Genomic DNA, 27,849 nt, shown 5'->3' with positions numbered 1-27,849 from the left:
CTCAAGGTCTCAACTCATTTTAAGTAGATTGTATCAAAACCGAGTGCTTTTTTAGAGTGCTTTTTTTTTTTAATCTTTGTGCTTTTTCTCAGCGTTACTTGTTTATTGCTCTGGGCATTCTTGTTGTATAAAGGTGTCACCTCTTTTAGAGAAGTTTGAAGGTTTATTGCTTTTGATGATTCCCTGGGTCAGTAAAGCTAATTATATAAATGATCAAATATTTTCTTTTGTATACCTTGCCATGTGCTGTATCTTCCCTGCAGTACCTTTTGTATTATGCTTGTACTGTAATATCTTTCTCCTTTTGTGGGTAGTATTTGCTTTATTAGTCTCTTAGGAGTTCTCTTCTTCATCAGTCTATTGGACTCTGAACTTCTCCTGTACCCCCATTTCGATGTTTTTTTATTAAGTTGGTGGCTTGAATGCTGCGAGGTGTATTCCACATTGAAGCTATGCCATTGCTATTACACAACAAAATTTGCATTACTTACTCCTCCTTGCAGTCAGATGTCTTGTCAGCGAATATTTGTTTTCTTGGTTAAAACTGAGTTGAGCAGAGATCCCCAGTGAATTGTTCCAGGCAAGCTAAAGTTGTTCTTTGAGGAGTGTCTGACCTAAAATTTGTACAAGAAGTCTTGTTTACACTTGTGATTACTTGGCATTTATCACATCAAACCTCCTCTGCTGTTGCGCTGCCCAGTAACCTCTCTTAGATGAGTCTACTTGAAATTCCCTGGCTTCCTCTTGGTTAACATAAATATTACTGTGTTAGAGATATCACTGCCTACTGTTCATCTCTTTTCAGACTATCAATTAAATGTTCCTGTGCATGTATGTATTTTTTAATTATAACTTAGTTTTTTCAAGGAGTAGGAATGATTCTGTTGGTTAAAGGTGAATGAATATGGGGTTTTATTGATGATTTTGATTTTACAAATACATAGTTCAGAAACATAGAAATTAAAGTATTTCTTACATTTTACTAGAAGGCCTGTTGTTTTAATTCTTCTTCTCTATGCTTTTCCATTTACTGAGGAGGCTTGCATAGCAGCTTGAATCAGCTGATCTTTGACCCTGTTGACCAACATGCTTTGGGTTACTCGGGCAACACCGACCTTTCCTGTGGGTTASCAGAAAGAATGGGACAGAGAAACATTTTTCTTTAACAGATGCAGTCTGCCAGCCAGTATCCCGGACATGTATAAAGGTGGTTAGAGGGGARTTGGTATGATCCCTTGAGGTGTTCCACTATTAACCTTCTACCATAACTAAAATTGGCCATTTACATAAATGCTATTTCTTATCTCTTAGTCATTTCTTGAGTCTCGATAAGGTGGCTTTYACCTTGTAACAAAGTCTTTGAAACTTGGAAAAAAAGCATAAACAGCTTTAATGAGACGCAGCCTTTCTTTAGCTACACTGAGCTGATTTAAAAACCTTATAATGATCTTTGGAATACTTTGTTCCAAGTTAAATCACTCTTTCAGAGAGTTTCTCTCTAGATCTACTGCATTATAATTTCCCAGATTTCCCAGTGAGATTTGGCTTGTGTGAAGGAATGCAAGTGCCAGAGAGATGCTCAGCTGCTTGCAAGGTGCTGGGAGGATGACGCCGTAAGGGCTGTCCTGCAGTCTGCTGCTCCTCAGCCRCTTGGTCTTTTAGGACCACAAGGATCTGTGTTGGATCCGTGTTGCATTATCCTGTTCTCTCCCAGTACCACTAAACTTCTAAGAAATTCTGACTTAYAGTTCGGTCTAAGTCCAGTGATGTGGTGTTCTTGGTTTTGAGAGAAGTGGACACCAACATCTCCCTACAGCTCAGTTTTGAAGGAACAGATTTTTCAGACACAACAAGATATCTGCATCCTTTTTCCTAGTAGATATTTTTAGTGCTTAAATTGCATAGGAGATCTGCTCTCCCAGAGCATTTGGCCTCTGGTACTSCAGCTGTGCAGGTGAACAGCAGCAGCCTTTCCCATTGGAGAGCTGTTAAGAGACCAAGAATAGTTTCTCCTTTATGGAAAGTCTGTCCTGCCAAAGACCAGGATCTCTACAGGACTAATTAAAGCTCCAGCATTCGGCAGTAGGATCAGTGCAGTTTYCTGTCTTGGAATTGGAATTTATACAAAGACTGTAGGTTCAGTAGGATGAGCTTTTGGAGGCATCTGTTGCTGCTTCCCAGTGTGACTGTTTGGGTTTCTTGTTTGCCTTAAGCTCATGCTGTGCTCTTTCAGAGTGTGATTGCACTTGTTCTRTGCACAGTTTTCATTACCTTGGCAAATCAGTGTAAAGAGCTCTGGGAGATGGGATGTGCTGTTTCTCATCAGTGCAGGCTGGCTCGTAGAGCTGACTGAGGGGCTTTGGACCACTGCATCATGTGCCACCTACAGCRGGTCTCCTGCTGGCTCCCACCGTAGCAGCAAATAGGCATTGTATTCCTTATGGCTTCCCCGAGGGGAAGCGCACAGGAAGTCAGTTAGATTCATAGTGGGCAAAAAGCACTGAGTTGAAGGTTGTTCCCTTTTTCTACTTCTGATTTTCAATTTTGAAATACCGCACTGACTAGCTGTTTACACTGTACAAGGTCACTTTGAACCTGAGTCTGCATTTTGCTGATTTCCCAGGCTCTGCAAATATCAAGGTCAAGTTAGATTTGTATTAGCTTCTTGGAGTAATTTGTGCTTCCTTTCTTGTCATGCTTTATGTATGTGTTTCTACATTTCCATTTAAATATTATGTAATTAGTGTATTTACACTTGAAGCATTGTGTAAAGACATACTTCACTAGTTCACACTGTACTTAATTGTATTTCTAATAGAAATGTTGCGAAAGTAGCAAGAACACAAATAGACACCTACAGAAACTGTCAGCTAAATGAATTAACATTCMGATGAAATGCTTGTTTGTGGCTTTTGGAAAACTAGGATTATGAAGAGTGTTAGACTGTACAATTCGCAGTGGAATTTGCGCTTGGAAGTTGAATCTCAGCCCTGTGAATGAAAGACTTGGTTCTTCCTAAAACTCTTAGCAGGCAGCRAACAAACTTATCAAGTGCAGATCTACAAATAAATGTACTGGATTCAGTTACGATTAAACCAAGCTGCATCCCTTAAGTAAACTGTTTCAGAGATCTTTCTGTCTCGCTTGATTTAAATCTAAGTAAAGAGGCAGAGAGAAAGCTTGCGCAGAATATTCACAGCGAAGCCTGGAGTTAAATCCCCTTTTTACGCAATACGATGAAAGGGCCTTTTGTSTCCGCTGTGGAAACGTCATTCAAGAAACTCGCAGGACAGACACCATATTGAAGACCTAGATTGCTGAGCAGAAAAGTGCCAAGTCTCTTTGCAGCACCTGCCCAAAATACTCATCGCTCCCTCTCGTTGGTGCAAGGAGATGAAATCCTTCCTGAGGGCTGGGTAGCCCTGGGAATGGGAGTTTGTGGCCATCTCTTACTCCTACTAAGAGAATTAAGTGGCAATGCTRCTTCGAGGAAGGGTAGTCTTAGAAACTATTTATAGCTATATGCTACTTTTGAAAGAAAAAAACTGTGGTGAAGAATTACGAATTGAGCATTAATCCCATAGTGTTAATACCTAGGGTTTAAAAACACTACATAAACAACCTCAAGGTTTATAAAAAATTTATTTTTTCCTCCAYTTTAAGCTTTTGGACTACAGAATACGTTTCTAAGCCACTCAATTCATCATTAAAGGCTCAACAATTTCAGTGAAATTGAAATTGTTTTGTATGCTCAGGAGTTCAGCAGTTCTGTTTTAAAAAAAATTCCAGTCTCTTGGATTTTAGTCTGAGACYTGAAGTATTTTAAAATGTAATTCCAAAATCTTTCAAAAATAGTGGTCCTGTGATTAAGTACTTAAAAACGTAGTTAGATTGACATGCTCTGCTGGCCTTATGCTGTTTTTGATCATTATATTTTTACCCAGAACGTATTTGAATCTGGATTTCAATTTTAACTTCAATAATGAACAAATTTTTCTCATTAAAATATTCAGTCGTAAAATGCAATAGTAAATTGCTCATTTATGCCTCCCATATCATGAACTGAATTTTCTTTGCTTTTTAAAAAAACTGCATTACGATGGGGCTGTTTGATTCATGTTTGTAGTTAAACCTAAATATGATTCATCTAGTAGCTACAAGAGGACCATTATAAATCTGAATGAAGAGCTGAATGAAAAATCAAATTTAAGGTGCTCCAATGTGTTATGTTCTTGAAATGCAGTTGAATTGCTCGTAGGACTTCAAACCTTATGCTTCTCCCCTCTTGTGGAGATACTGGTATACCTTTAAAAGCTTATTTTGATCTTTAACTGTGGAGAGAAAGAAATAAGCAGTAGATGTGCAGTTAAAACAGGGTTATTGCAAGCATGCCACTCTGCTGCACTTGGTGCTGTATGGATGATAGGAAATAAAACCAATCTCAAAGTATTGCTGGTGACGCTTGCAATGGAAAGTTAGTAACAAATCCAAAAAGTTTATGCGAGGAAGTAGTTTGCCCACCTTTGCTAACGATGTTCTTGGCCAGTCGCGAGGTGAGTGATTTTGAGAAAGTCACAGCAGCCCGGAGCGCTACAGCAGCTTCAGGGCTCTTCGGTTTCATGGTATCAAATTAAAATTGGCTGCAATCAAAAAGAGGATGCAGATGCTGCGAGAATGTTTCTGCAGAACAGTCCCGCGCTGAGCACGCGTTGGTCAGAGCGTACGTGCTTTGATCTGGCTTGGGYCCCCTCCAAGAATAAGAGGAAAATAACTTTTGTAATCAAATAATGCCTTGATGCCTTTTTTTTTTTTTTGGAAGGAAGTCGCTTGTGTTGATGAGTTCTGTGATACGCACAACTGTTAGGCACCAGTCTGAGATAAGTGACTCGCTTCGGTTTGGTTACCGATAAGCTAATGGATTTGCTAACGGTGAAAGCTAATGAACACATGACTTCTGTTATGACACATGCATTGTTTTGGTTCTTATAATAAAGGGACTTACGTTTTGCAGATAAGTGTGACGTTCCTTTGGTGTTATATTTTGCCCCCAACTGTTTTACTAAGTAACTAGGTGTRGGGTTTCATTCTGAAAACTTTACCATTATTATTGCTGCTATTAAATGTTTTGTTATTTTCATATTGCTTTATATTAAATTATTATTAAATTTCTCCCTCCCCTCTTTTTTTTCCCCCAAGTGATAAAATCCTGGTTTTGAAGTAGTGCTTTTGGAGGGAGACTACACAACACTTGCACAAAACAAAGTGCAGCTGTGTAACTTGATTATTTTTTGTTGTCTTTTGCCACTGAGAGGAAAAATGCAGGGCTGGCAGGATCAAAGGCTAAGACTTCTTAAAGTGCTTTGGGAACAAAAGAAATAGGAACCATGGCTTGGCTGTAGTAGATGCAGATGGTTGAGGCTTAGAGGTTTTTACATTTTTGCCAGCAATAAAGATTTTAGTTCTCTAAAATCAAAATAAAGCGTATGTTTGTGTACTAGCATCATAATTTCCAGGCCATTCATAAATGAGGTTAATACTAAAAAGCATCTAGTATTTTTGAATTGGCAAACCTGGATACACTGTACCCCAGGAGACTTGACAGGGAAGATCGATAACCTGYTCTTGAACTTCTTATTCTTGGAATACTGGGGAAATTCCAGGGAAATATCAGTGTGCAGCTGATACAATAGCTGAAGATGATGAAYGGGAGGATCTTAGTAATAGCAATTACTTACTTAAAGCAGTCTTGGCCAAAATAATGGAAAGCAGCTGCAGGCTACTGAAGGAGGGGATGGTGTCAACTTCTAAAAATAAATAAATAAATAAAGGAGGAGAGGGGTCAAATCAAATCTAGTTTTATTCTCAGATAAGGGAACTTCCTTTAGTGCTGTGTACATCCTATCATCACTTTAGGAAGGATGTTGAAAAGCAGTAAGTTATAAGGAAGTTTAAAAATAAAAGGAAGAGATTTCAGAATTGGAGTCCTTAATGTAACGAGAAGGGAAGAAAYAGTTTATCAAAAAGAAGAGAGTGAACTGTACTTCATGTTCGCACATGTGTGTGCATATACCACCCTGGGAAGAAACTAGCTGGTGCTAAGCCATTATTTTTAGCCTGTTGGAGAAATTCAAAGTAAGAATGAATCACTTCAAACTTAAGCCGAACAATTTCAGCTTAAAATAGTAAACCATGCAGTTTAAATAGGGATGATGAATAACTGCTGAAACAAACTATTGATGCAGGTGGTAGGTTTTCCAGATCTTGTTGTCAAATCAAGAAGAGACGCCTATTTGGATGAATAAATATGTTAGGAACACAAATCTGCCTGTGAAATTCACTGTGCTGTGAAACCGACTTTGGTTGATCATACTTGATGGTCTAGGGGCCCTTTCCCTTAAACCTCTCGGAAGCAGCGTGCTTTTGGTTCCCTCCCTTCAATATCACCAGCTGTTAAAAAAAAAAAAAATAAGGGAAAGCAGTTATTCATTCTAAAAAGGACTTGGCGGGCTGGGGTGTGTGTTTGTTTTTTGTTTTTGTTTTAAAAAAGCAAGCTATTTTTGATTGCAGAAATATGTGAGGATAAGAAAATGACTATTTTAGGTAGAAGAGCCTCAAGAATTCTGTTCTGCCTCATCAAGTAATATTTCAGCAAGTAATATGCATTGCATAGTTGTATAGGAAAAAAGTTTTTAGACGAGTTATTTCCCTGCTGGCYGTGTTTCTCTTGTGAGGCTGTGCTCTGTACTCTTAGTCACTCTGGCTGCTCTGCAGGCAGGGCTTCCTTCATTCTGGTTCTGAAATCATCACAGATGTATCTTTGTACTCTGCAGGCCTTCTTCTGGCTCTAGCAGTGCACTCTTTCAAAGTTATTTGCAGTTCAGCATCCTATTTAGGGTCACACATGGATGCCGGTTCTTTTTTGTCTAAGCTCACAACAATGTTCATGGAAATYTTCAGGCTTATGCTTGACCGAGAATATCCTGGAATTAGGAAGTGGATTTTGGTGTTTCTTGGTAAGAATTTTCTTGTATCTGAGTGACTGGACTTTCATTAAACTTGCTGCCTCTCTGTGCAWCAGGTCAGTTTTGCACTGAAGATGTTGATGAGTGTCAGCTCCAGCCAAATGCTTGTCAGAATGGAGGTACCTGCACCAACCACAACGGCGGGTATGCCTGCGTCTGTGTCAATGGCTGGAGTGGGGACGACTGCAGTAAGAACATTGATGATTGCTTCACTGCCTCCTGTGCTAATGGATCTACTTGCATTGATCGAGTGGCTTCTTTTTCGTGCATTTGTCCGGAGGGAAAGGCAGGTAAGGATGGAAAATCTGTGTAGCTCTATCACTTTTGGAAAGATAAAACATCATAGCTCTGAAATTGGTGCATTGTTTAAAGTGATGTGCTTATTTTAAATGTTAATGCATACTGTTGGTGAGCAAAGACTTCTTACACCTGTGTAGCTAAGAAAAAAAAAGTGTTTATATTGAGCTAGTAGAAAAAATTATAACAATTTTTATTGCTGGGAAGGTAGATGTTTTTCCAGTGCTTAGCAGGGCCTGTTTTTGAGAAGTTACAGGTAGAGATGAGCTGTTGTGTGCCATTTACAATAACTGTACTCAAAAGCRTAGAAAGTGAATTCGGATATTTTTGCACAGGTGCGGATGCCCTTAATGGCATAATGGAAAAGTTCCTACTGTAGGGTGGGTAAAAGGATTAAGGTCTCCCAGCTACTGCTTGAAACATAAGTGGTGTGTTTATCTGAACTAAGAAAGAGAGCTTCATGCACACCTATATTTTCAGCTATCAGAGGAATTATCATGCTAGTTGGAGAGAAGAGCTAGTTAACTGCTCCCAAAGGGAGGTTTTGGTAACAGTAAGCCATTGGAGAGTTCCAGAAGTGCTGGAGACACCTTTGAAATCATAGAATCTGTATTTAGTAATGTTTTACAAGTGCGTGGTGAAATTTCTTTGGCAGTCTGTCTGTTGAAGCCTACGAGAAACAACTCACACTTCCAGCTGTGGGGGTCTCTACATCTATTTGAAGGAGTAGAATTTGATTTTGTAACATGCAGTCTGCCTGCTGTATCTCACTGTTTTGAATGAACTCTTGTGTGCTTCTCTAGGTCTTCTGTGCCACTTGGATGATGCGTGCGTTAGCAATCCATGCCAGAAGGGTGCTCTGTGTGATACTAATCCTGTGAACGGTCATTATATCTGCACTTGTCCTCAAGGCCATAAGGGAGCAGACTGCACTGAGGACGTGGATGAGTGTGCAATGGGTGAGTTTCGTTTGCTGTTTGGGATYGTTTGCTTTATAAACGAATTGAGGGATAGGAATACACATTTTGTCATAGCTTTTTAACATAAATGACACTTCTCCCCAGTTCTCTGCCTTCCATTTCAGTGTCTTCAGTTGAGTTTTGAGCCTTGCAATCAGATGTGAGACAAAGGGCTGAGTCAGAGGAACTGTCTGTGTGTGAAYTGTCAGCCTGTGAAATTTGAAAAGCAGTGAGATAAACTTAACCATTTTTCATTGTATGATAGAGCTTTAGCTCTATGCTAGGAGTGCACGTAAACAACTTCCATAATTAAACTGAYACTTGGTTAGTTCTGTTGTACACTACAGTCCTCAGTTCATGTAGGAGCTATTGCAGCTTCTCTCTTGATATAAATGTGTAAAGGATATGAAACAGCCAAAACATGACTGAGTCTTTTGTCTGCCTTTACAGACTGGCGACCATCTGGGCCTTTAAAGCTCTAGTTCTGCTGTATTTTCGTATTCCATTGTGTTGGGGATTAGCTGGACTCTTGCACGTTTCCTTGAAGTTATGTGTGTGTTAGTTTATGTTTATAGAGCGTGCTTTGTGAAGGTAATACCTTACCAGGCCTCGAAGAAGCATCGGGGGGAAGGAGCGGAAGCATTTCTGTGAATTTTGTTCTTCGTTCTGTCTTGGGCAAGAGTGCAGTTCGTTTCTGAAAACGCTAAAAGGACTACTTTGGTAGTTTTCTGATCTTGGTAACATCTTGWTAGCATCAAGAGCGAAGTAAATGTTAAAGATAACCTAGAGATGAGGCCTTCAAAGCAGCRTTAATTCTCTGATCCGTGTCGCTTGACACTGTCCCCCTTAAGAACTGTTTTTAGCAATGTGGACCAGAATTGCTCCTTAGGTCCATTGGTAATGATGGTAGCCTTTTCCCAATAGGATGAACAATCCTTTYTCCTGTATTACTTGCCAGAAAGGAATGGCATTAAAAAGATCGTGAATAATAAAGGTTTCTGTGACTTTCCTGCTCAGAGAAAAGGTTTTGACACAGATATATATATATATATATTTCTTGCAGCAAACAGCAATCCATGTGAACATGCTGGGAAATGTGTAAACACAGAAGGCTCTTTCCACTGTGAGTGTTTGAAAGGTTATACAGGACCTCGATGTGAAATGGACATCAACGAATGCCATTCTAATCCATGTCAGAACGATGCTACCTGTCTGGATAAAATTGGAGGATTCACGTGTCTCTGTATGCCAGGTGAGGCGAATTTCTGAGAAAGATAAGGCTTCCAGCAAAGGTGGAAGAAATCAGAAGGTGGAGCACAGGCAAGATTGCCAGTTCTGCTGAGGTGGAAAACAAAGTTGTGATGGGGTGAGGCTAAATGAGATGATGAGAGAGGGCTGGCTGGGAGAACACCACCCAAAAGGACTTGGCAGTTTGTGTGGGAAAAGCGAACAGTGAATGAATTTTTTCTTCTAAGCTGGAATACACATGAACGAACATATTTGTTACTCTACCTATTAAAGTATGTGAACAGAAATTTATGTTAGTGTAAGCAGAGCTGGTGTAAACTTTAAAAGAATAACCATGTTCTGAGGTACGTATATTATGGTTCTGAATAAAAGAGTGCAATTGTTTTTGTTTTTTATCGCTTAAAATATCCCAAATTATGCAATCTTCCATTTATATGGGGAACTGACTATAAAAACRTTGCCTGGTTGAAATCTTACTTATAAAATATACCGACTCCAGTATGCCAGTGATCTGTATAGTCTGCTATTTTGCCTTCTGATAAAAAGTGGTTAAAAAAAAAAAAAAAAAAAGATATTCAGATTGCATCCCAGTTGCATAGTCGTATAAAGTGTAATGAAAGAATTGTGACCCCTGCAGGTGATCAGCTGATACCATGAAARCTAAAATAAGTTTATGTTAATATCTAATCTCTGAAGGGAGGTGAAACTCTTGTCTCAAGTTTTTCCTAAAATTGTCCGTCTTTTCTGTCATTAATTTTAGTGTAAGGGGTTTTCTTTTTGAAATGTCTACTGTTTGTTACTTTACCTATTGCTTTATATTGGTGCATACCTAAATGTACTGGTGATCTTTTCCAAAACTCTTACACATAACCGTCTGACATCATATGGAAGAAAGTATTAGATTTGCATTTGGTACAAACTTGTTCWTCTGTTATATTTGATGAAATGGGCACATTCAAGATATTTTAACAACTGAAAAATGTACTTTCAGTGTCCATTTTCAGACTCTAATGCGTGTTCTAACCTCAGAGGTTCTGCAAACTCTACTGCAGTTAAACTAGGCTTAGATTTTCAGCGTTGATAAAAGAGGCAGTCACAGTCTCAGACGCACATTCTAATGCCTCTTACAATTTTTTTTTTCAGGATTTAAAGGTATTCACTGCGAAGAAGATATTGATGAGTGTCTAAGTAATCCCTGTGTGAACAACGGAGAGTGTATCGACACAGTCAACCGCTTCCTCTGTGTCTGTCCTCCTGGTGAGTACTTATTTCTGGAAGTTTTTCCTGCTTCAGCTTACCAAGAATCGGTAGATCACCAGTGAAAGATTGTGGACAATGCATTTCCTGTGAGTTTGTGGTCCTAGTGCCACATCTGTTTGAACTAGTTAGTTGTCACTGATAAATAAGAGTAAATACCTATCTGGTTGCAGTAAGATTATGCCTGTAATTGGGTGAGTGCTGAGGAATATACAGTTAGACRACTCTTGTTAAAGGGTGGTTAGCAACAAGAACTGCTGTCACTATGAATATCATAGTGAGATATAGAGTAATATTTATAAATATAAACTACAAATCAGAGCYGCTGCATACTTTCTCCTGTGTTTGAAGTTCATAATAGAAGCCATTTTATGTCAGTATAGCTTATGTTACTTGCATGAGGAGGGAGGTGGATTAGGTCTCYACTTTACAGAAAAGGGGTAGATGCTGAGCTGAGGGATCAATGTTAGCTATAGAGTAAAGATTACTTGTGTTTTGGTGGCTTGCAAGTGTTGAGATTGGCATATACTTGACAAAAGCATGCTCTGCATCCTTTCTTGTTGAGTAATGTTGTTCTGGCTTTTACCCACTCTTTCCTTGGTTCTTTCCCTCAGGAAACATTCCTGAAGCATTTGATTTTTTGCTTTGAAGTGCCTAGGGATCTGCATCATAAGTAGCATAACCTACTGATAGTTTATTGACTATTTCAAGATATGTATTGAAAGATACAGAGCTGCATTGTATTACATGTCCCAGGCTGCTGTAGTAATTCTAGTCTGGAGGCTTTAGTAATGAATGCATTATTGTTCATTGACAGTCACTTGCTTTGATTGATGGAAATTTTTTCCTTTTATTTTACTGATGGCCTCTCAGTTTCTTAGGCAGGCATACTGGTCAGTGGTGAACACCACTTGTGCTCTGTTTGCTTTATTTCTGTTTGCCTTGGCCAACTGTTTTCAAGCTGCTCCTGCTCCTTTGACCTGGAAGAGAGAAACTGTTTTGTCTGGTGGTTTCGRTGAGGAACCAGTCTATTAAGGGTGTGGTGTGTGTGCTTAATGATGCAATCTAGCTTAGATTTACTGATCTTTTATTTGGATGGTTTTAAGAATTTGCTAGTAAGTAATTCCTGACAGTGCAGTTAACTTAACACAGTGTTAACTTAACTTAACACTTCAGATTACTTCTGGATTTTCATCTTTTTTTGCCTTTCAGGGTTCAGTGGTGCCGTGTGTCAGATTGATATAGATGACTGCTCCAGCACACCATGTCTCAATGGAGCCAAATGTATTGACCATCCCAATGGCTATGAGTGTCAGTGTGCCACAGGTTAGTCTCAAGTTCCMAGACTGGCAATTGCATGCAACCTAAACATAGGGGCGATCAAAAAAGTGTCAGCGTTTTCTCTTTCTCTGAAAACTTTGTCGTAAAGCTTTGTCTATTCCTTTGCAGTAGACAATAGCGCTAAAATACAGAAACCTTTTGACTTATGACAGTGGCGAGTTCACAACTGATGAGTGTTCTGGCCTCCCTCTCTCAGTCCCATCTCTTGTTTCCCAGAAAGTGTCAGCTTCTTCTGTATTGATTAGAGAATTCCTGAATGGAAAAACAGCAGTGTGAAACCTTTTATCTGTGGTTTTCCCTTCTTTCTTCTGTGGCAGTATATATTATTCAGTTGGAGATCARGAGACGGACAGTGCCATACTATTGTGTATTCTTATTTCTGTTGCTTCAGAGTRTTTTATATCAAAAATGGAAGATGTAAGTGCAGTAAAAATTGAGTGCACTGGAAAAAGTATCGCACAAGAGCCACCTGGCAGAATGTAGCTTAAATGATCTGTAAAGCATCATACAGAAATTTTGACAGAGCTGTGGATGGAACTCGGGTTTTTCGAATGTACTTAATTCTGTTGTTCTCTGGTTAATTGTATGCTCGGAAGTGTCAGGTTTAATTATAGGATTTTCTTGCCTTAGAAGTTCTAAAGGAGATGTAGATGTATTTCAGCTGTAGCTTTTATATCCGGTCAGATAAGAGGGTTTGGGCAGTTCAGAACTGTTACACTTTAATTCTCAGGAAGGATGGATGACTTTTGGTTGCTTTCAGTTAATGGTGGCTCATGACACGTATTCAGTCTGACCAGATGTGGAATGTACTGGCTTCAGCTCTTCCATTAGGGAAGAAGCTGAATAGTTCATGGAGCTGCCTCTGTCCCAGAAATGTACTGTTAGGCTGGTTAAGTTCATGAGCAGTTTTTCTCATCTTAGATCATTCCAAAATCAAATTGTTAAAGCAAATTAGTTTGGCTTCAGTAGCGTATTCTGCACTGTACAGATTATAACAGAAGTTAGCCTAAAAATTCCTCCTCTTTTTACACCCCTCACTCCCAATAACATGTCTGAAAAAACAATGAACATGTTGCAAATAGGGAATGAAATGGTTCTAATCAAGAGAGAAGTAATTATTCTTGTTAAGATTCTCTTTTTGATTACTGTGTGTGACAGAATAAGCTGACACTTGCAAAAAGAAGAAAAGCTTAAGTCTGCTCTGAACTTGGAAGCTATCTTAGAAAGTCTTTCTCAAGCTAGTGTGTGGTCTAGTTGCTTTCGTTCACTGAGAGTGCAGAGCTGCTTTACTAACTCTGTAAAGAGCTTTCTGGGCCAAGAAGAGTTCCGAGTCATGTAGTGGATGATCATTTTTGTTCTAAAGAGGCAGGAGAAAGTGTTTTGCTAAAGAGACTGTCAGGAAAATACAGCACTGTATCCTATTTCAATAATCTGGAGAGCTGCACCTTGAAAAGCATGCTCTGAATTAGAGCACAGAGCTATTTGAGAACCATTCAGGTGTGGAAATTCTAGGCTTCCTAGAATAGGACGAGGGAATTCTTTTTCTGTGAAGGCACATGGCGTATGGAGCATTTTCAAGGAATGGGCTGAAAGCAACCAACGGTATGGAGTACTAGTGCAGCAGCTCTTAGTAGCATCCCTGGTTAGGTACACTGGCTGAAAACTGAAGAAGAAGTCTGTACTGGGACTTCTTTCCGTGCACTCTAAGGGATTGGTTTGTTCTCTATTCTCCAAGAGTTTTTTCTAGTCTTAACTCTGCTAAGAGTGAAGTCATATCTCACTAAGATATATACAGTTAAGAAATCTTTATATATATATATATATATTTATATTTATATTTATATATATGTATATGTGGTTTTAGAACTAAAGTGTTTCAGATGGGCTACAATAGGAGGCAAGGAAATCATTTTTTGAACAAATGTACACTTGGTATTGTATTAATATGACAGCTTTTGTAAGACTGAAATGCAGAATTCATCATGAAGTAGCTCAGTTACAGGAATATAATATTCAGACATGTTCTTATTCTATCTCGTAAATATGAGCGATTTATATATTCCCTAATGATAATCACCAGCTGCAGAACTGATTGAAAACTGCGGAATGTTTGGCCAAATGCTGTACAGATAGCTCTATTTACTGCTTGCTTTTTGTCTTTTCTTTCCCTTCTGGCATTATTCCACTTCTCCTTCCCAGTGGTAGATCATGGCTTTCCTTTTCTCCAGTTGTCCTAGGTCTTTCCTCTTTTCTCTCCCTCCACCCTCTGTTTTTTGCCACTGTTCGTCCTCTTCTCGGTTTGTTTTTCTCCCTTACCTAACTTCTTTTTATATCTATTTCTCTAACTAGCTTCCCTTCCCTCTCCCCACCTATTTCCACAACCATTCATCCATGCATACGTTCGCAGAGCTTGGAAAAGTTAGCCGTCACCTGGTATGTTTGACCAGAGAACTAGCCACAAACCTGTATGAAAAATGGGGAGCCTGTTATCCAGTTGTAATACTCAGGTGAGAATCACTCTTCAGCTGTTGAAATTCCCTGCAGCCTAGTTTGTATCAGTCTCCAGCTAATGCTTGAAATATTAAGTTCTACCTTCCTTTTTTCCAGTTGCTGGAAGGCAGAATGAGCTCCAAAACCTTTTCTCTTAAATTGTCCCTGTTTCATAGACCTCTACCCTGTTGTGGAAAACAGGGYTCTTGAGGGAGTTATCTGCTGTTTTAATCTATCTAGATTTTTTTTTCTTGTTAAAGCCCTTCTTTTGAATAGATTCTGTCCTCCTCTGTTGCTCAGGATGTTTCCCAGCTGAAGCAGAATGAAACAGGCCAAATTTCTGCTTGTTTCATTGCTCATAAGTGAAGAGGTTGCTTTCAGTCTTTCATAAATCTGCAGTTGGTGCATGACTGGAGTTATTGAAAGATTTTTCCAGTGAAGGGGATGAGACTTTTTTCTTTTTTCTTTCTTTTTAATAAGCAGAGCTGCAGAAGCTGTGATGTGAGCCCAAGGAACTCCCTTGGGAAGGTTTTGTGCAACATCTTTGCAGTAATTTCCTGTAAGGAAAAAGTCAAATCCCTTGGATTACTCTATAGAGGAAATAATGACAAGAGAGTAACTTCAGATCATTTATATTGATGCAAGGAAATAGTTCTGATGGTGATTTATGTGTTTCCTCTCATTGCTACCATGTTTTGAATACCGTGAAGGTAACCACTTCTGATGCCAGAATTCTTCATGCAAGACGTTCTGTAAAATGCTGTGAGCAGTGGAAGASTCTATTGTTTTCCAGGGCTGGGAAGTGGACAGCTGAGATGCCCAGCTACCCTTTATGCTCTGTATGCCACTTTGCTGATTTTTAATGTGATGTTTTCTGTRTCTGTATTGTATTCACTGCAGCATCAGACCAGTTTACCTTAATTACTTAATTACTCCTGTTGATCATTTTTCCTTAGGTTTTACTGGCCTTTTGTGTGAGGAGAATATCAACAACTGTGATCCTGATCCTTGCCACCATGGTGAATGTCARGATGGGATTGATTCATACACATGTATATGCAATCCTGGCTACATGGGTGCCATATGCAGTGAGCAGATAGATGAATGCCACAGCAACCCCTGCCAACATCAAGGGCGCTGCATTGATTTGGTGAATGGCTACCAATGCAACTGTTTGCTGGGCACTTCAGGTACATAATGCACAAGGTGGAAGGATTGAATTCTATTAGAATTCAATTAGTATTTAATTAGTTCTTAYGTCTGCTCTGATGTGTGCTGAATTTGCATATAGATGTAAATTTATGGTATGAGGTTAAGGAGATTTTATTTTCTTCACATTAGTTTTGCTTGCTGCATTTTCCTGTGTTTGTGTGGATTGTCAGCCCTCACTGGTACTGCAGCCAGTCTTGGAAGAATTTACCTCCTTCAAAATTCAAGCTTTACCTCCTCCAAAATTCAAGCCTGCGGATGTATTGGCTGAAAAAATAGATCTGATATTCAAGATGGTTTATTGCTTTGCTTGAACATCTATTGACAAGTTCAGTGTCATAGTCAGAACCCATTGATTCAGGTGACTTTCCTTGGTTTCACACTGCTTCTGCATCATCACCTATGTAAATGGCACCAATCCCTACGCAACGTTAAAGCAGGCAGGATTCTTAATTTGGCYGTTTCCCAGGAAATAGTTTTGTTGTCCATCTTGTAACATTTAGCTTCCTCTAACTTTTTTTCAGGAGTAAACTGTGAAAATAACTTTAATGACTGTGCGAGTAACCCCTGCATTCATGGGGACTGTATCGATGGCATTAATCGCTACAACTGTGCTTGCAAACCKGGATTTACAGGTAAAGTCAGCTACCTGATGGCTTTGAGTTCTTTTGAAGATAGTTATCCTGTGTGGTAGCTAAGGAAACTGTTCTTTGCATACTGACTATAAGGGATTCAGTCAGTATCTCAGTAAATCCTTCTAATCTGAATCTCAACATCTTACATTAAAGCCAAGTTCTACCACACAGGAATGTCCTAATCTGTGCTGTGAAATGCCGTGTAATTGAGTCCAATTCATGGTTCTCAGTTTTATAACAAATAAATCCATGTGACTTTGGTTTATTGTTTAATACTACTTTCCAGGGACAGAGAATACTGAACAGTATAGACAGGTGTGTGTTTGAAGAGTATCTTGGGTTTTGACCATGAGTAGTGTTTTTCTTTCAGAAAAGAGAAATATATTAATTTAGCGTTCTAGTGAACAAATTAGTGAGTTCTTTCCACCCTGAAGTTTCCAACTGAATAACTTGGTTTTTTAGTAATTCTATTTCATAATGTCATCTCTTTTGTCTCCCCTTTAAATCAAAAGCGCTTATGTAGTACTATACAGACAAGACTGAAAAAAACGAAGTTTTTATGCCCTTTCAGACTGATGTTCAGATCTGTAGCTCAACACCAGAACTAGTTCTGATGACTAAAGCACATCTCAGTGTTATTTACAACAGACATAATACATCTTGAGCCATCTTGAATAATATGCTCTTAACAATTTTCTCATCACTTTTGTTACTGTTTACTACTGATTGATTCTAATTAGAATTGATCCAAAATGCATTAGAAACAGCACTGAGATATTTCAARTGTCGTGTACAATTCTAAAATTCTGGAGTTTCTTCTACTGGTTCTGGCATGGTGGTACTGTCCAACCCACAGAACAGTTGTCTTATCTGCCTGCAAAATTTGTTCTTCTACTGGACTCCTTACTGTTATGCTCTTAAAATACTTTGGTAATTTGATGAATTGGCATTTTTCAGTCTTCAAAGAGCAGGTGTGCCAGGGATCTCATTGCTTTGTTCTTTCCCTAGGCTCAAAATGCTTTTCAACTTCCTGGAGTACTCATTCTGCCTGTAGTTTTCCAGCCTCRTAAGATCTTATGGTCACTATTTTAAGGATCTTGCAGTCCAGGCATACACAGTAAACAGAGGCTAGGCAAAACAGGAAGCAGTGTTATTTAGATTTCCTTTTACGCAATAAACCACAAGAACTATATTTGCTGCGGAGTATAGCAGTATTAGTTGTTCAAAGGGTAGCTACTTCAGTGCAGAGCAGCAGGGCTTTGACAAGGAGAGCTCAAGAGGTTTGTTACAAGCATGATACAATTAAGTGATTTTTGTTTTCCTATTATTAACTAGTTGTTATTAATGGAATTCTGCTGAGATTCTTAAATGATCTATAAATACTTGTTAAATATAAATGCTATTTTCCATGCACAGAAAAGTAGTCCTTCAAAAATGCTTCTGTTAATTGCAGGTGAAGTTAAAGTCACTCTAGCGTGAGATCTGTCSCTCCGCATTGGTTTTACTGAACTGTGTCTCAACATTTGTTCTTGCAAATATGCAAAGTAAATGTTTTTATAAGAAATACTATTTAATAAATAATATTTTTATAGGTCCACGATGTAGTGTGGATATTGATGAATGCACATCCAGCCCCTGTCATAATGGTGGAACATGTATAAATGAGATCAATGGCTTTCGTTGTGTGTGTCCTGAAGGTTACCATCATCCTCACTGTCAGTCACAGGCAGATGGTTGTCTTAGTAATCCCTGTGTACATGGCAACTGCACACATGTTATTAGTGGGTAAGTTCTCACTGTCACATTTAATGCTTTGAAATCCTTATTTTAAAAGTAGTACATGAATGTGAATATTCACAAGGCTACAGTTATGCCCCCAGCATGAAGTCTTTTGGGTATGGATGCAAAACCAAATCCAAACCATATGTATGGTTTTAAAACCAGCCACCTGGTCACATGAGGAGGGCACTCTTAAACATGTTTGAAAACTGATTTTTAATGGAGTTTCTTCTGTGCACACCTGGTGCGGGGCTGAATGCCCCATTTGCAAATATTAAAATCTTCTTAGCAGTATGGCTTTTTTAGGGTGTCCATCTATGACAAACTCAAATTTGTCTGCTGCCTTGTAATTTTTTTTTTATTTTTATTTTTATTTTTTGGTTTGCTTGGAGTTCATTATGACTTTGGGGCTTCTGATTTTTTTTTCTAATTTCTCAGTTAGCTTAGGATTCTAACTTATCCATTGCCAATGACGTGATCACAATAAGCTGTAGACCTTMAGTCACCAGCTGCAGTCTGGGCTGTTTCAAAGTTGGTTGTTCAGTCTCTGCTTTGTATTCTTTGCTGTCTTTGAATGGGCATGTACTAAAGGTGGTTGGCYACCATCTGAAGGAGGGTTTTATGTCATTCAAGTAAGCAGAAAAGTAAAATAAAGAAATGATTTCACTTTTTCTGTGAGCAGCAGCAACCTACTCCATCAAATTTTAGAATGTGGAGCGTAGAGGCTATCTTGTGTTTGTGGCTACTGCCTTTTTGCTACTCGAATACTCTGTATTAAAGAAGTAAATAACTTTAAACAGTTCACTAGGAGATGGAGAACTGCATGAGAAGGTCAGCTGGGGAAAGCTACGATTAACAGCYACTTAGAGGAGAATAGATAAAGGTACCTCTTCAAGGGTTAGAAACTGAGCTCRGTATGGAAAGTCAAGGGGAATGAACAAATTAATAGCTCATGCTCTCCATCTTCCTCCTATTCCTTCTGTAAATTTATTTAACATTTTACCCAGAACAAAATCAGTCATTGCATTTCTGGGGAAAGCATTCCTTTTTAAGCAAGATGTTTTGTTTAAGTCAGTGGATTGATTACATGTAGTTGGCCTCTGAGGGTTTCCTCTAGCAGCATTCTCAAGACCAGATTTATTGCTGAGAAGTGCTTGCCTAGTACAGTTTTTCCAAGGCTGATTCCATCAGTTTTAGTCGCTCTGTTGCATGCCTGAAAGAAGAAAGGAAAGTTCTCTCTGGCCATTTTGATRCCAGTAGTTGCTTGTGAATCTTCTCATCAAGGAAAACCAAATGCTGAGATCAGGAGCCTTGAATTGAGACTCCTTTTTGCTAATGATGAGTCTGTGGTAGATGAATGACCTGGGCTTGGAAAAAGTAGGGCCTGTGGAGTTGGCAGATGTAGGGAGGGAAGGCTCATACTTGTAAAGCTCCCAAACTGTAAGGGGGCTCCACAGTGGATGATGGTGGCTCCCAGACCTGTGCTGTGTTCTGGGAAGGGTTGTCAGCACTTGGGCAAGGGAGTGATTTACCACTGCAAATTGCTCTCTAGGGCAGAATTCAGCACTTTCTCTGGAGCTAACAGGAAGACTGTCTTTATTTCTAATTCAGCCTCCGCCTAAGCTTGCAAAGCATTTGGTTTATCTCTTCTGTCACCTGCATTCAGATTTATGCCCATTTACACCTTGTGCTGGGTGCCAGATAAAAATAAGACTTGTTTGTGTGATGAGGGAGACCAGTGTGCATGTTGTGTGGCTTGAGTTCAGGGTGATTCACTTGAGTCCTTGGTTTTATGTCATATGGGTGGAGTGCTGCCATGCTTCAGCTTTTGAAGCATGATGGAATAAGTTGCTGCTGCTCCCAGCCAGCTGCTTTCTTCTGTAGCTACTAGTTTATATTAAATCAGTCTATTTGTCTTTGGAATCTATTGTTCCCCTTTTCTTAAGTAGTGTTTCTTTTTTTGGGGGGGGGAGGCATCTCTATTTAAATGTGTTGAGATGATCTTGTCAAAGAAGAAACATGTTTTGGGTTAATTGAGTACTTTGTGAAAATTATAACAAAATGGAATGTGGCTTTAATGGTAAGTTTATTTTCAATATTTTGGAAAATACATAGCTAGAGTAAGTGAATAAATGTAACTTAAGACTCTTCTAAAGACAAGTCTTCTGGTTTTCTCTCAAAGACCATTTGCAGGAGAAAGTGGGTAGTCGAAAAGTTATTTCAGAATGCTCTAAAATTGCTGCTGTTTTTGCTTTTAAAGGTACAAGTGTGTCTGTGACCCAGGCTGGGTAGGAGATTACTGTTCAACAGAAGGGAATGAATGTAAATCAAACCCCTGCCAGAATGGAGGAACTTGTGAGGATCTGTTGAATGGATATAGGTGTACCTGTAGGAAAGGATTCAAAGGTGAAATTTCAGACAAACTCCTGTTGTATTTATCTTTCCACTTCATTACACCCTTATTGTCATTTTAATCTTTTCACTAAACTTCATGGAAATAGGAGGGAAGAGGGAAATTCCATGCTTACATGAAGTTAAATGGCAGTTGATTTCTTATAGACACATTGTGGTGGTAGAATGCTTAGTAAAACCATTTTTAATTCTTGTTTGGATAGTCTTATTTAGAAATGTCCTGTTTTCAGTTCAGTTTAATTTATTTGGTAAGAAAGTTTAACTGAGCTATATGAATGCATTGAGATTTGAAGGGGCATTAATTTACAGCAAGTTTAATGTTTAGTTCAGATTAATTTTCCAAAGAGTGAGAACCTCTTAGTGGGGAATAAGGCTACTCCAGAAAGATAACATTTTCTTTTTTTCAGATAACAAAGTTCAGGTAAGATATTTTAAAAGTACTGTAAMTTGCTGCATGAAAGCAACTAGGCATTAAGTGAGACAGTGAGTTTGTCTTACTCTACAAGAATGTTCTTCAGGGAACAGTTTGTTTAATGTACAGTACATTGCAATTTGATAGGCTAGTCTTTGGGTGAAAAAACTATGCTTGATTGTGACACTCTAGAAATGCTGGTGATGTTTTTGTGCAGTGGATGAATGAATCACTGAGTTCTTCCAGCATTTTCTTTACAAAAACTAGTCAAAGGAAAAAGTGAAAGAACATGTTAGAATTGGGTTATAAGAGCAAAACTAGAAGAGGAGCAAATAAAAAGAAAGATATGGTCAGAAGAATAGTGGGCAAAGGTGTCAAAGAAGACTAAAGTTTTGTTTAAGCAGTACTAGTTGTGTGTTTGTGCCTTTCCCACTCACTGCATGTCTCCTCTGCRAGCAGACTTTTAGCTTTTATCTCTCTTGGGCTACAATTTTACAGTCTCCTATTTCTCTGTCCCTCTCTACAGCTTGCTGCAGTGAGTTTAGCTTTCTGTCGCTCCCTTTCAAAATAACTTTATGTTACTTGGAACTAGCATGGCTGCCTCCTGCTTGTACCCAGTGAGCCTGTGAGCAGTGCTCTGATCTCTTCTTTATCCTGCTAAGGTTTTCCAAAAATGGAAATGCCATTCAGTGCTTTGTAGGATAATCACACAAGTTACAACTGGAAGTTACAATTTTTCTTGCAAGAAGCACCAGGCGCTCAGCTCTCTTTGTTTCTCCCCATCTGCTCTCCAGGTGTGAACTGCCAGGTGGTGGTGGCTCCTTGTTCCCCCGATCCATGTGAGAACTCAGGAATTTGCCAAGAGTCTCCTGACTCTGAAGGCTACACCTGCCTCTGTGCCCCTGGTTGGGAAGGTAATGTGGATGAGTGATACGTTTTACTTTCAACTGTGAGCCCTGCTGGTACAGAGCCTTTTCACCATTGACATAATGGGAGGTCTTACTTCAGCACTCCCTGTGTTTCAGGGGAGAGGTGTACAGTGGACATTGATGAGTGTGTCTCAAAACCCTGCAAAAACCATGCTTTGTGCCATAATATTCAAGGCAGTTACCTGTGTGAGTGTCGTCCCGGCTTCACTGGAGGAGACTGTGACAGTAACATTGATGACTGCCTTTCAAGTGAGTATCAGTGGGTCRTTCTGTATTTTTCCATTTTCCCTAGAAATAACTTCGCTGTATCAGTGGTAACTACCATTTGACAGATACTTGAAATGRTTTCTTGATAATGCCTCACCACATTTGAGACGGACGGAGTCTGTCGTGTTTAGCTCTTATAATTGGACTTAAGTATTCTAACTGATAGTAGGAGTTATTCTCAAGTTATTAAGTAGAACGGTCCTTGTAGTTTGCATACTTTAATAAGGAACGCTGGTAAAAGAAGAATTAAAACTAATTTGCCTGAAATTTTAATATACAAAGTTAAAGTAACATTGCAGGGCTTGCAGGTATTTCAAAGTTAAGCTTGATGGAGGTGTCGTGGGAATATAAGGATGGCAGCCTTTCCTGAAATGTCTCTGTCTGAAATTAATATTCTGGAAAAAGTACCTGGTTACTGTTTCTGTTAATCCATATCTGAAAGCAAAATAAGCAGTAGGAAGGTACTCTTATTCTAGAATAAGCCTCAGTTACATGAGGATAGCCCAAATACGTATGTGTCTTGAAATTGTCTAAAATGTTAAATTTTTTTTACATTTTTATGTCATGTGCTTGATTGAGCTATGTATACAAGAAATAAAATACATAGTARGTTCTTGTTAGGCATATTCTGTATCATTATCAGATAAAATAAGTGTCTCCTGAAAAGTGTAATATGTTTAAAGTTCATCTGTTACTATTTGAAAATTGCTTTATGAAACCTTGGTGTTGCTCACAATGTCATATTTTTGTAATTGACTGGTTCTTTARGGGGAGAAAAAAAGGAATAATTTTTATTACAATAACTTAAAAACAAAACAAAAGTCTTCAACACTTCAGGTATGAATTTAGTGAGCTGTATTTTGCACTGAAAGAAGATTAAATTTGTGACTGCTATATAGAAAGATCTGAATAAGTACTGTAGTAAAAGCTATCACGGGGGATCCCAAAGCAGCACTGTTGAAAGAAGTTCAAGACATCTGGCTTTTGATTGCCTCTTTCTGAGCAAACAGGTACASTACAGAAAGCGTCACTTTAGTTTGGTTCATCTATCCGAAGATTTGTTTGCTGAAGTTAACAAAATTATTGCCAGTCCTGATGGGTTTTATATGGGTGTCTGAAGACATACACATTTTTAAAGTGTTTATCATCCTCTTTTTAACAACTGGAAAATCTCTCCGTTCCTAGTTGTGAGAGTTGAGATTCATCCAGTGTAATCTGTTGCATAGCACACCCATGAGGATGAAGAAGAATTTGAAATTGCTGCTACAGCTGATTTCATTCAGCATGACAGAAACCTTTCATGGCTTGGGCCAAGTGTCTTTAATCTATGAAGCAAACAAACCCTGCAACAATATGAACTTATTGAAGAGTTGATACTGTAGTCTGCCTTTTCTGTGAGTAAGTGTGCAGCACAGAAAATGAAYGCACAATTTTTGGCTTCAGTCATAACTGGCTGGCTGCCATAGGCACAATTTAGCATATCTGCCAGGGCTCTCACTTTGAATGTGTTTTTTCTCTGCGGTAGTGAGATGACCTCTAAATGGATGCAGGTGTCTCTTATAACGCAAATTTTTGTTGTGTGAACGTATTTCTCAGWCAGTAAATGAGCTTTAATTACCTTTCACATCTGTTTATCTTCATGTATCAGTGAACAGAATGATCTTGTACTTAGGTTGAACTGCAGCATTTTTGTTTGAGCTTATTTGCATTTTAAAGTATGCGTTTTATTAGTACTTAGTTAGTCATAGATCAAGAAACTACTAAATAACCTCTTCCCCGTGTCCCTTTCCTGTCTCTCCTTTTTCTCCCTTCTCCCCATTCCCTTCCCTGCCTCCACATACGCAGAGCAGAAAAAGAAACTGGCTTCAGAGGCAGGATCTGACAGAGGAATGTGGGTCTTAAATCCAGAAAGTGGAAGGAATGAAATAAGAAGAAACTACTGAATGACTGATCTTTAGGGTTGATGGGTAGTTGTGGAAGTAGGAYGAATGCAGTAGTCATCCATTATTGGTAATGCTTTGGGATTATCTCTTCCATAAGCGGTTCAGAAAGGCTTGTCAGTAGGCTGTCGCCCTCTAGGCTGAGTAATCCCTTTTTTCTGAAAAGCTCCTGCTCTAGACCTGGCTTTCACTACTGTCCATTTTGAAACTTACTCTAAKGCCTCTGTCTTAGATCCCTGCCAAAATGGAGCTTCATGTGTGGATGGGATAAACTCTTTCTCATGCATCTGCCTACCTGGATTTCATGGAGATAARTGTCAGACAGATACCAACGAATGTCTGAGTGAACCATGCAGGAATGGAGGCACGTGCACCCACTATGTCAACAGCTACACGTGCAAGTGTCCGCCGGGGTTTGAGGGAACCAACTGTGAGAACAACATTGATGAATGCACTGAGAGGTGAGAAGTTTGCTGTGCTGGTGTGCTGAGGAGGGAACTACGCAGTGTGCGCTCGTGGCTTGAAGTCAGTCCTACTCAGAAGCAGTATTTCAGGATGAGGATCTGTTTTCCTGCCTCCTCTCACTGAGACACACTTGAGCTTCAGGCAAAGGAAACTTGCTTACCTTGTGCAGGTTACCAGCTGAAGAAGAGCTGCCTGTCAGAGTTGGTGTTCTGTCAGCAAGACCAGTCAGAAGTTTAGTTCTGTTATAAGAGGAATATAACAGTGTTTAGCAAACATGAAGACAGTAACAGCTGCTAGCTTAAATAAAATAATTTGTGTTTTGATAGGAGCATATCATTCAGAGGAGGGAGAAGAATGGATTGGTTATGAGCAGTTACTGTGTTGAGGAATACAAAAACTGCAAAACTGGAAACAATGACAACTCTCAAAATCACAGGAAAAATAAGTTAGCTGAGAGTAGAGTTATTCACTGCAAATAATGAGAAGCCAAAAAAAAGGAAAGGAGGAAGAATTTTGAAAGATGTGAAGAGGCAGCCAGGAGCACAAACTCCACAAATCCTGTACTAGAAAGGTTTAGTCAGCAGAGAGATCTTTTAATGCTAACAAATTGGATGGAGGTTAGCAGTGTTGAGAAAAAAAAAAAAAAAAAAAAAATCATTTTAAGAAGGTGTGGAACTGAGATCAACGCTTTGTTCCCCCAAATAATTGCTTGACTTAGAACCTTTTAAAACTCTGAGGAGTCTCTGTGGATGCCTCATCTTTCTACATATTTATTTTTAGAATTTATAGGATTTTTGTATGTAGATTTAGATTCTCAAATAAAAATAATTTCTAATATATTTTGAAATATTAAAAAAAAAAAAAAGAAAGAAAGCAAATTGGAACAAATTGATCTGTTCCAGTTGACAAGAAATGGATGAGGTGCCTAAATGTAAAGCTCTTGCTACTCTCGTGCTTTTTTTTCCTGCACACAAAGAAACAAGTTCTTTATTGCCTCTTATAAAATCACAGTCACAGAGTTATATATTTAACATCTTTTGCTTAAGAACAGAATTGTGTCACTGATGAGGGTGTGTTTGTTTTGCACAACAATGTGTTTAATCAAGTGAAGCAGTTGGGTGCTTTAGCAGAACGCCTGGTTCTTCCATGGTGTTCATCCTGTTCTTGTTTTCATTATCAGTCAGGTCAGAAACCAGTCTTGCAAGTATRAATGAAGGATGTAACAATTTTCAAAGCTCTGCCAAATTAAACCTGTCACACCTTCTCAACCAAATTTTGCTGATTCGCATTTAAGAGTGCCATGATGGTTAACTGATTTGAATTTAGTTCAAATGGTTCTTCCTTGTCACACGTCTCCTCCTCTGAGAGAGTGCTGTCTTCTCTTGGAGATGAGTACCCGATTTCAGTGAAAAGTTCCAAGTAATTGACAGTTCCTTTCTTTTTTTTTTCTTGTTCCATCATGAATGTAAAAGGCATTTTTTTGCTCCTTCTAAAACAGAATTCAGCCCACAAGGCAGAAGAACAGCTCTGATAAATAGATTAATGTTGATATCTCTACCATATTCACAGTCAAAATTCGGGTATTTAAAACTTCAAGCTCAAAGAGATGAGTCAGTGTCTTCTCTCATGGAAGTACCCTTTGATAGTGAACCAGGCAGATGACAAACAAGAATTTGTTTGTGTTCTTTGACAAAGTGATTATCTTGAGAGTCTAATCTAGAGTTATTTTCAGAGGAGCAGAAGTTTCCTGGCACATGTTTCTTCAGAGGGAAAAATTCTAACAAGTTAATTTTGCCTGAGGTTTCACTGTCTCTGTCTTTCCTAATAATTTCTCCATAGTGCATCTACTGTGGCAGCATTTCTTATGATCAAAAGATTGCGGGATAGCTCCCTCCGTTTAAATCAGCCATGGCATATGTGGGTTGTATTACAAATCAAGAACTTTACTGAGGTTCTGATGAGAAGAGGAGGAGGAGAATTAATAATACCAATGTGTTCAATTAATTCAACAAAGAACGTGCTTGTCTTTGCGTGTTCCATGGACTTCTTCCTTGAGAAAACATACCTTGGACTCCTTCAAAGCTGTTTTTTTAATGTTTTGTAGCTTTTTTCCCCTCAAGAATTTGTTATAAAATTGAGATTTTGTACAAAATTCATCAGTCTGAGCAAGCCATGTACATACATGATATAGTAATGTTTGTGGTGACATTGAAGCGGGGARGATTTTAGGAAGTGAGAAGTTAACTCCATAAGAAATGACTCACTGAAACCCTAGTTTACTTTCTTTGTCTTAAAGGTAAAAGAGAGTAAACTTAYCCCATTGCTTTGCTAATGCCTGGTTTGTGCTCTTTAGTAGGAGCTAAGCAATTGATAGATGATCCTGTAATCTGTTTTTCTGCCTCATTTCAGGAACGTTTACATGCTATATTTGACTGTGAGCTAACTGTGTTTTGTGTCAGCTTAGTTTTGTTCTCACTGTCTTGCAGTTCCTGTTTCAACGGAGGTACCTGCGTGGATGGGATCAATTCCTTTACTTGCCAGTGTCCAGTGGGATTTACTGGCTCCTTCTGCCTCACAGAAATCAATGAGTGTGACTCGCATCCTTGCTTGAACAAAAGCTCTTGTGTGGACAGCCTAGGGACATACCGTTGTATATGTCCTTTGGGTTACACTGGGAAGAACTGTCAGGTGGGTGATAGTTTGTCATGCCCATTTTTCAGAGGGAACATTTTGTTTGAACTGTACAGTAGCAGAAGCTGCCAGGTAAGGTTGAGGTAGAGCAAATCTCTAAATGCAGCAGAGCTCTTGTTCCTTCTTGTTCTATTAGCCCAGGGAAAGCTTAGTTCAGTGCCATTCTGTAACGAAAGAGGTGCCCCTGTTCAAAACTTTAGAAATCAAACAGCGTCTACTAGGTACAATGAAGAGAAAAAGGAAGCATGGTTATTTTCAGGTGAAGGTGTTACTGGAGCATTCTCGATTAGTTTTCTAAAACCAAAAATAGGWGTTAGCTCTGAAAATGGCTGTACTTCATTTGAAACATAAAATTGTCCTGGTTGAATACAGCGTCCTGTGTTTAAAAAGATAGGCACCACTTGAACGGAAGAACATTGATCTGATTAGTAGGACCTTGATTTAACTGCTGTCGTTTGTACTGACAGCTATGGCTCTGTTCTTCCAGGCTGACTGT

At 38.9% G+C, this 27,849-nt stretch overlaps 1 protein-coding gene across 1 annotated transcript in view; it reads left to right on the top strand.

Annotated features, from left to right (window-relative positions):
* The window catches only part of NOTCH2 (notch receptor 2), an 86,581-nt gene that overhangs the window by 33,986 nt on the left and 24,746 nt on the right, over positions 1-27,849 (top strand). The window contains exons 6-18 of the mRNA XM_085300280.1: positions 7,079-7,312; positions 8,123-8,278; positions 9,342-9,530; positions 10,670-10,783; positions 11,996-12,109; positions 15,571-15,804; positions 16,348-16,458; positions 18,051-18,243; positions 20,498-20,643; positions 21,856-21,975; positions 22,087-22,239; positions 24,430-24,658; positions 27,149-27,350. Of these exons, the coding sequence (XP_085156406.1) occupies positions 7,079-7,312; positions 8,123-8,278; positions 9,342-9,530; positions 10,670-10,783; positions 11,996-12,109; positions 15,571-15,804; positions 16,348-16,458; positions 18,051-18,243; positions 20,498-20,643; positions 21,856-21,975; positions 22,087-22,239; positions 24,430-24,658; positions 27,149-27,350 (2,195 nt within the window). The remainder of the gene's footprint in view (positions 1-7,078; positions 7,313-8,122; positions 8,279-9,341; positions 9,531-10,669; positions 10,784-11,995; positions 12,110-15,570; positions 15,805-16,347; positions 16,459-18,050; positions 18,244-20,497; positions 20,644-21,855; positions 21,976-22,086; positions 22,240-24,429; positions 24,659-27,148; positions 27,351-27,849) is intronic.

This window comes from Rhea americana, unplaced genomic scaffold (assembly GCF_003343005.1).
Source record: "Rhea americana isolate MKP2758 unplaced genomic scaffold, rheAme1 scaffold_162, whole genome shotgun sequence".
Classification (NCBI taxonomy): Eukaryota; Metazoa; Chordata; class Aves; order Rheiformes; family Rheidae; genus Rhea; species Rhea americana.
This window is presented reverse-complemented; position numbering and strand designations above follow the sequence as displayed.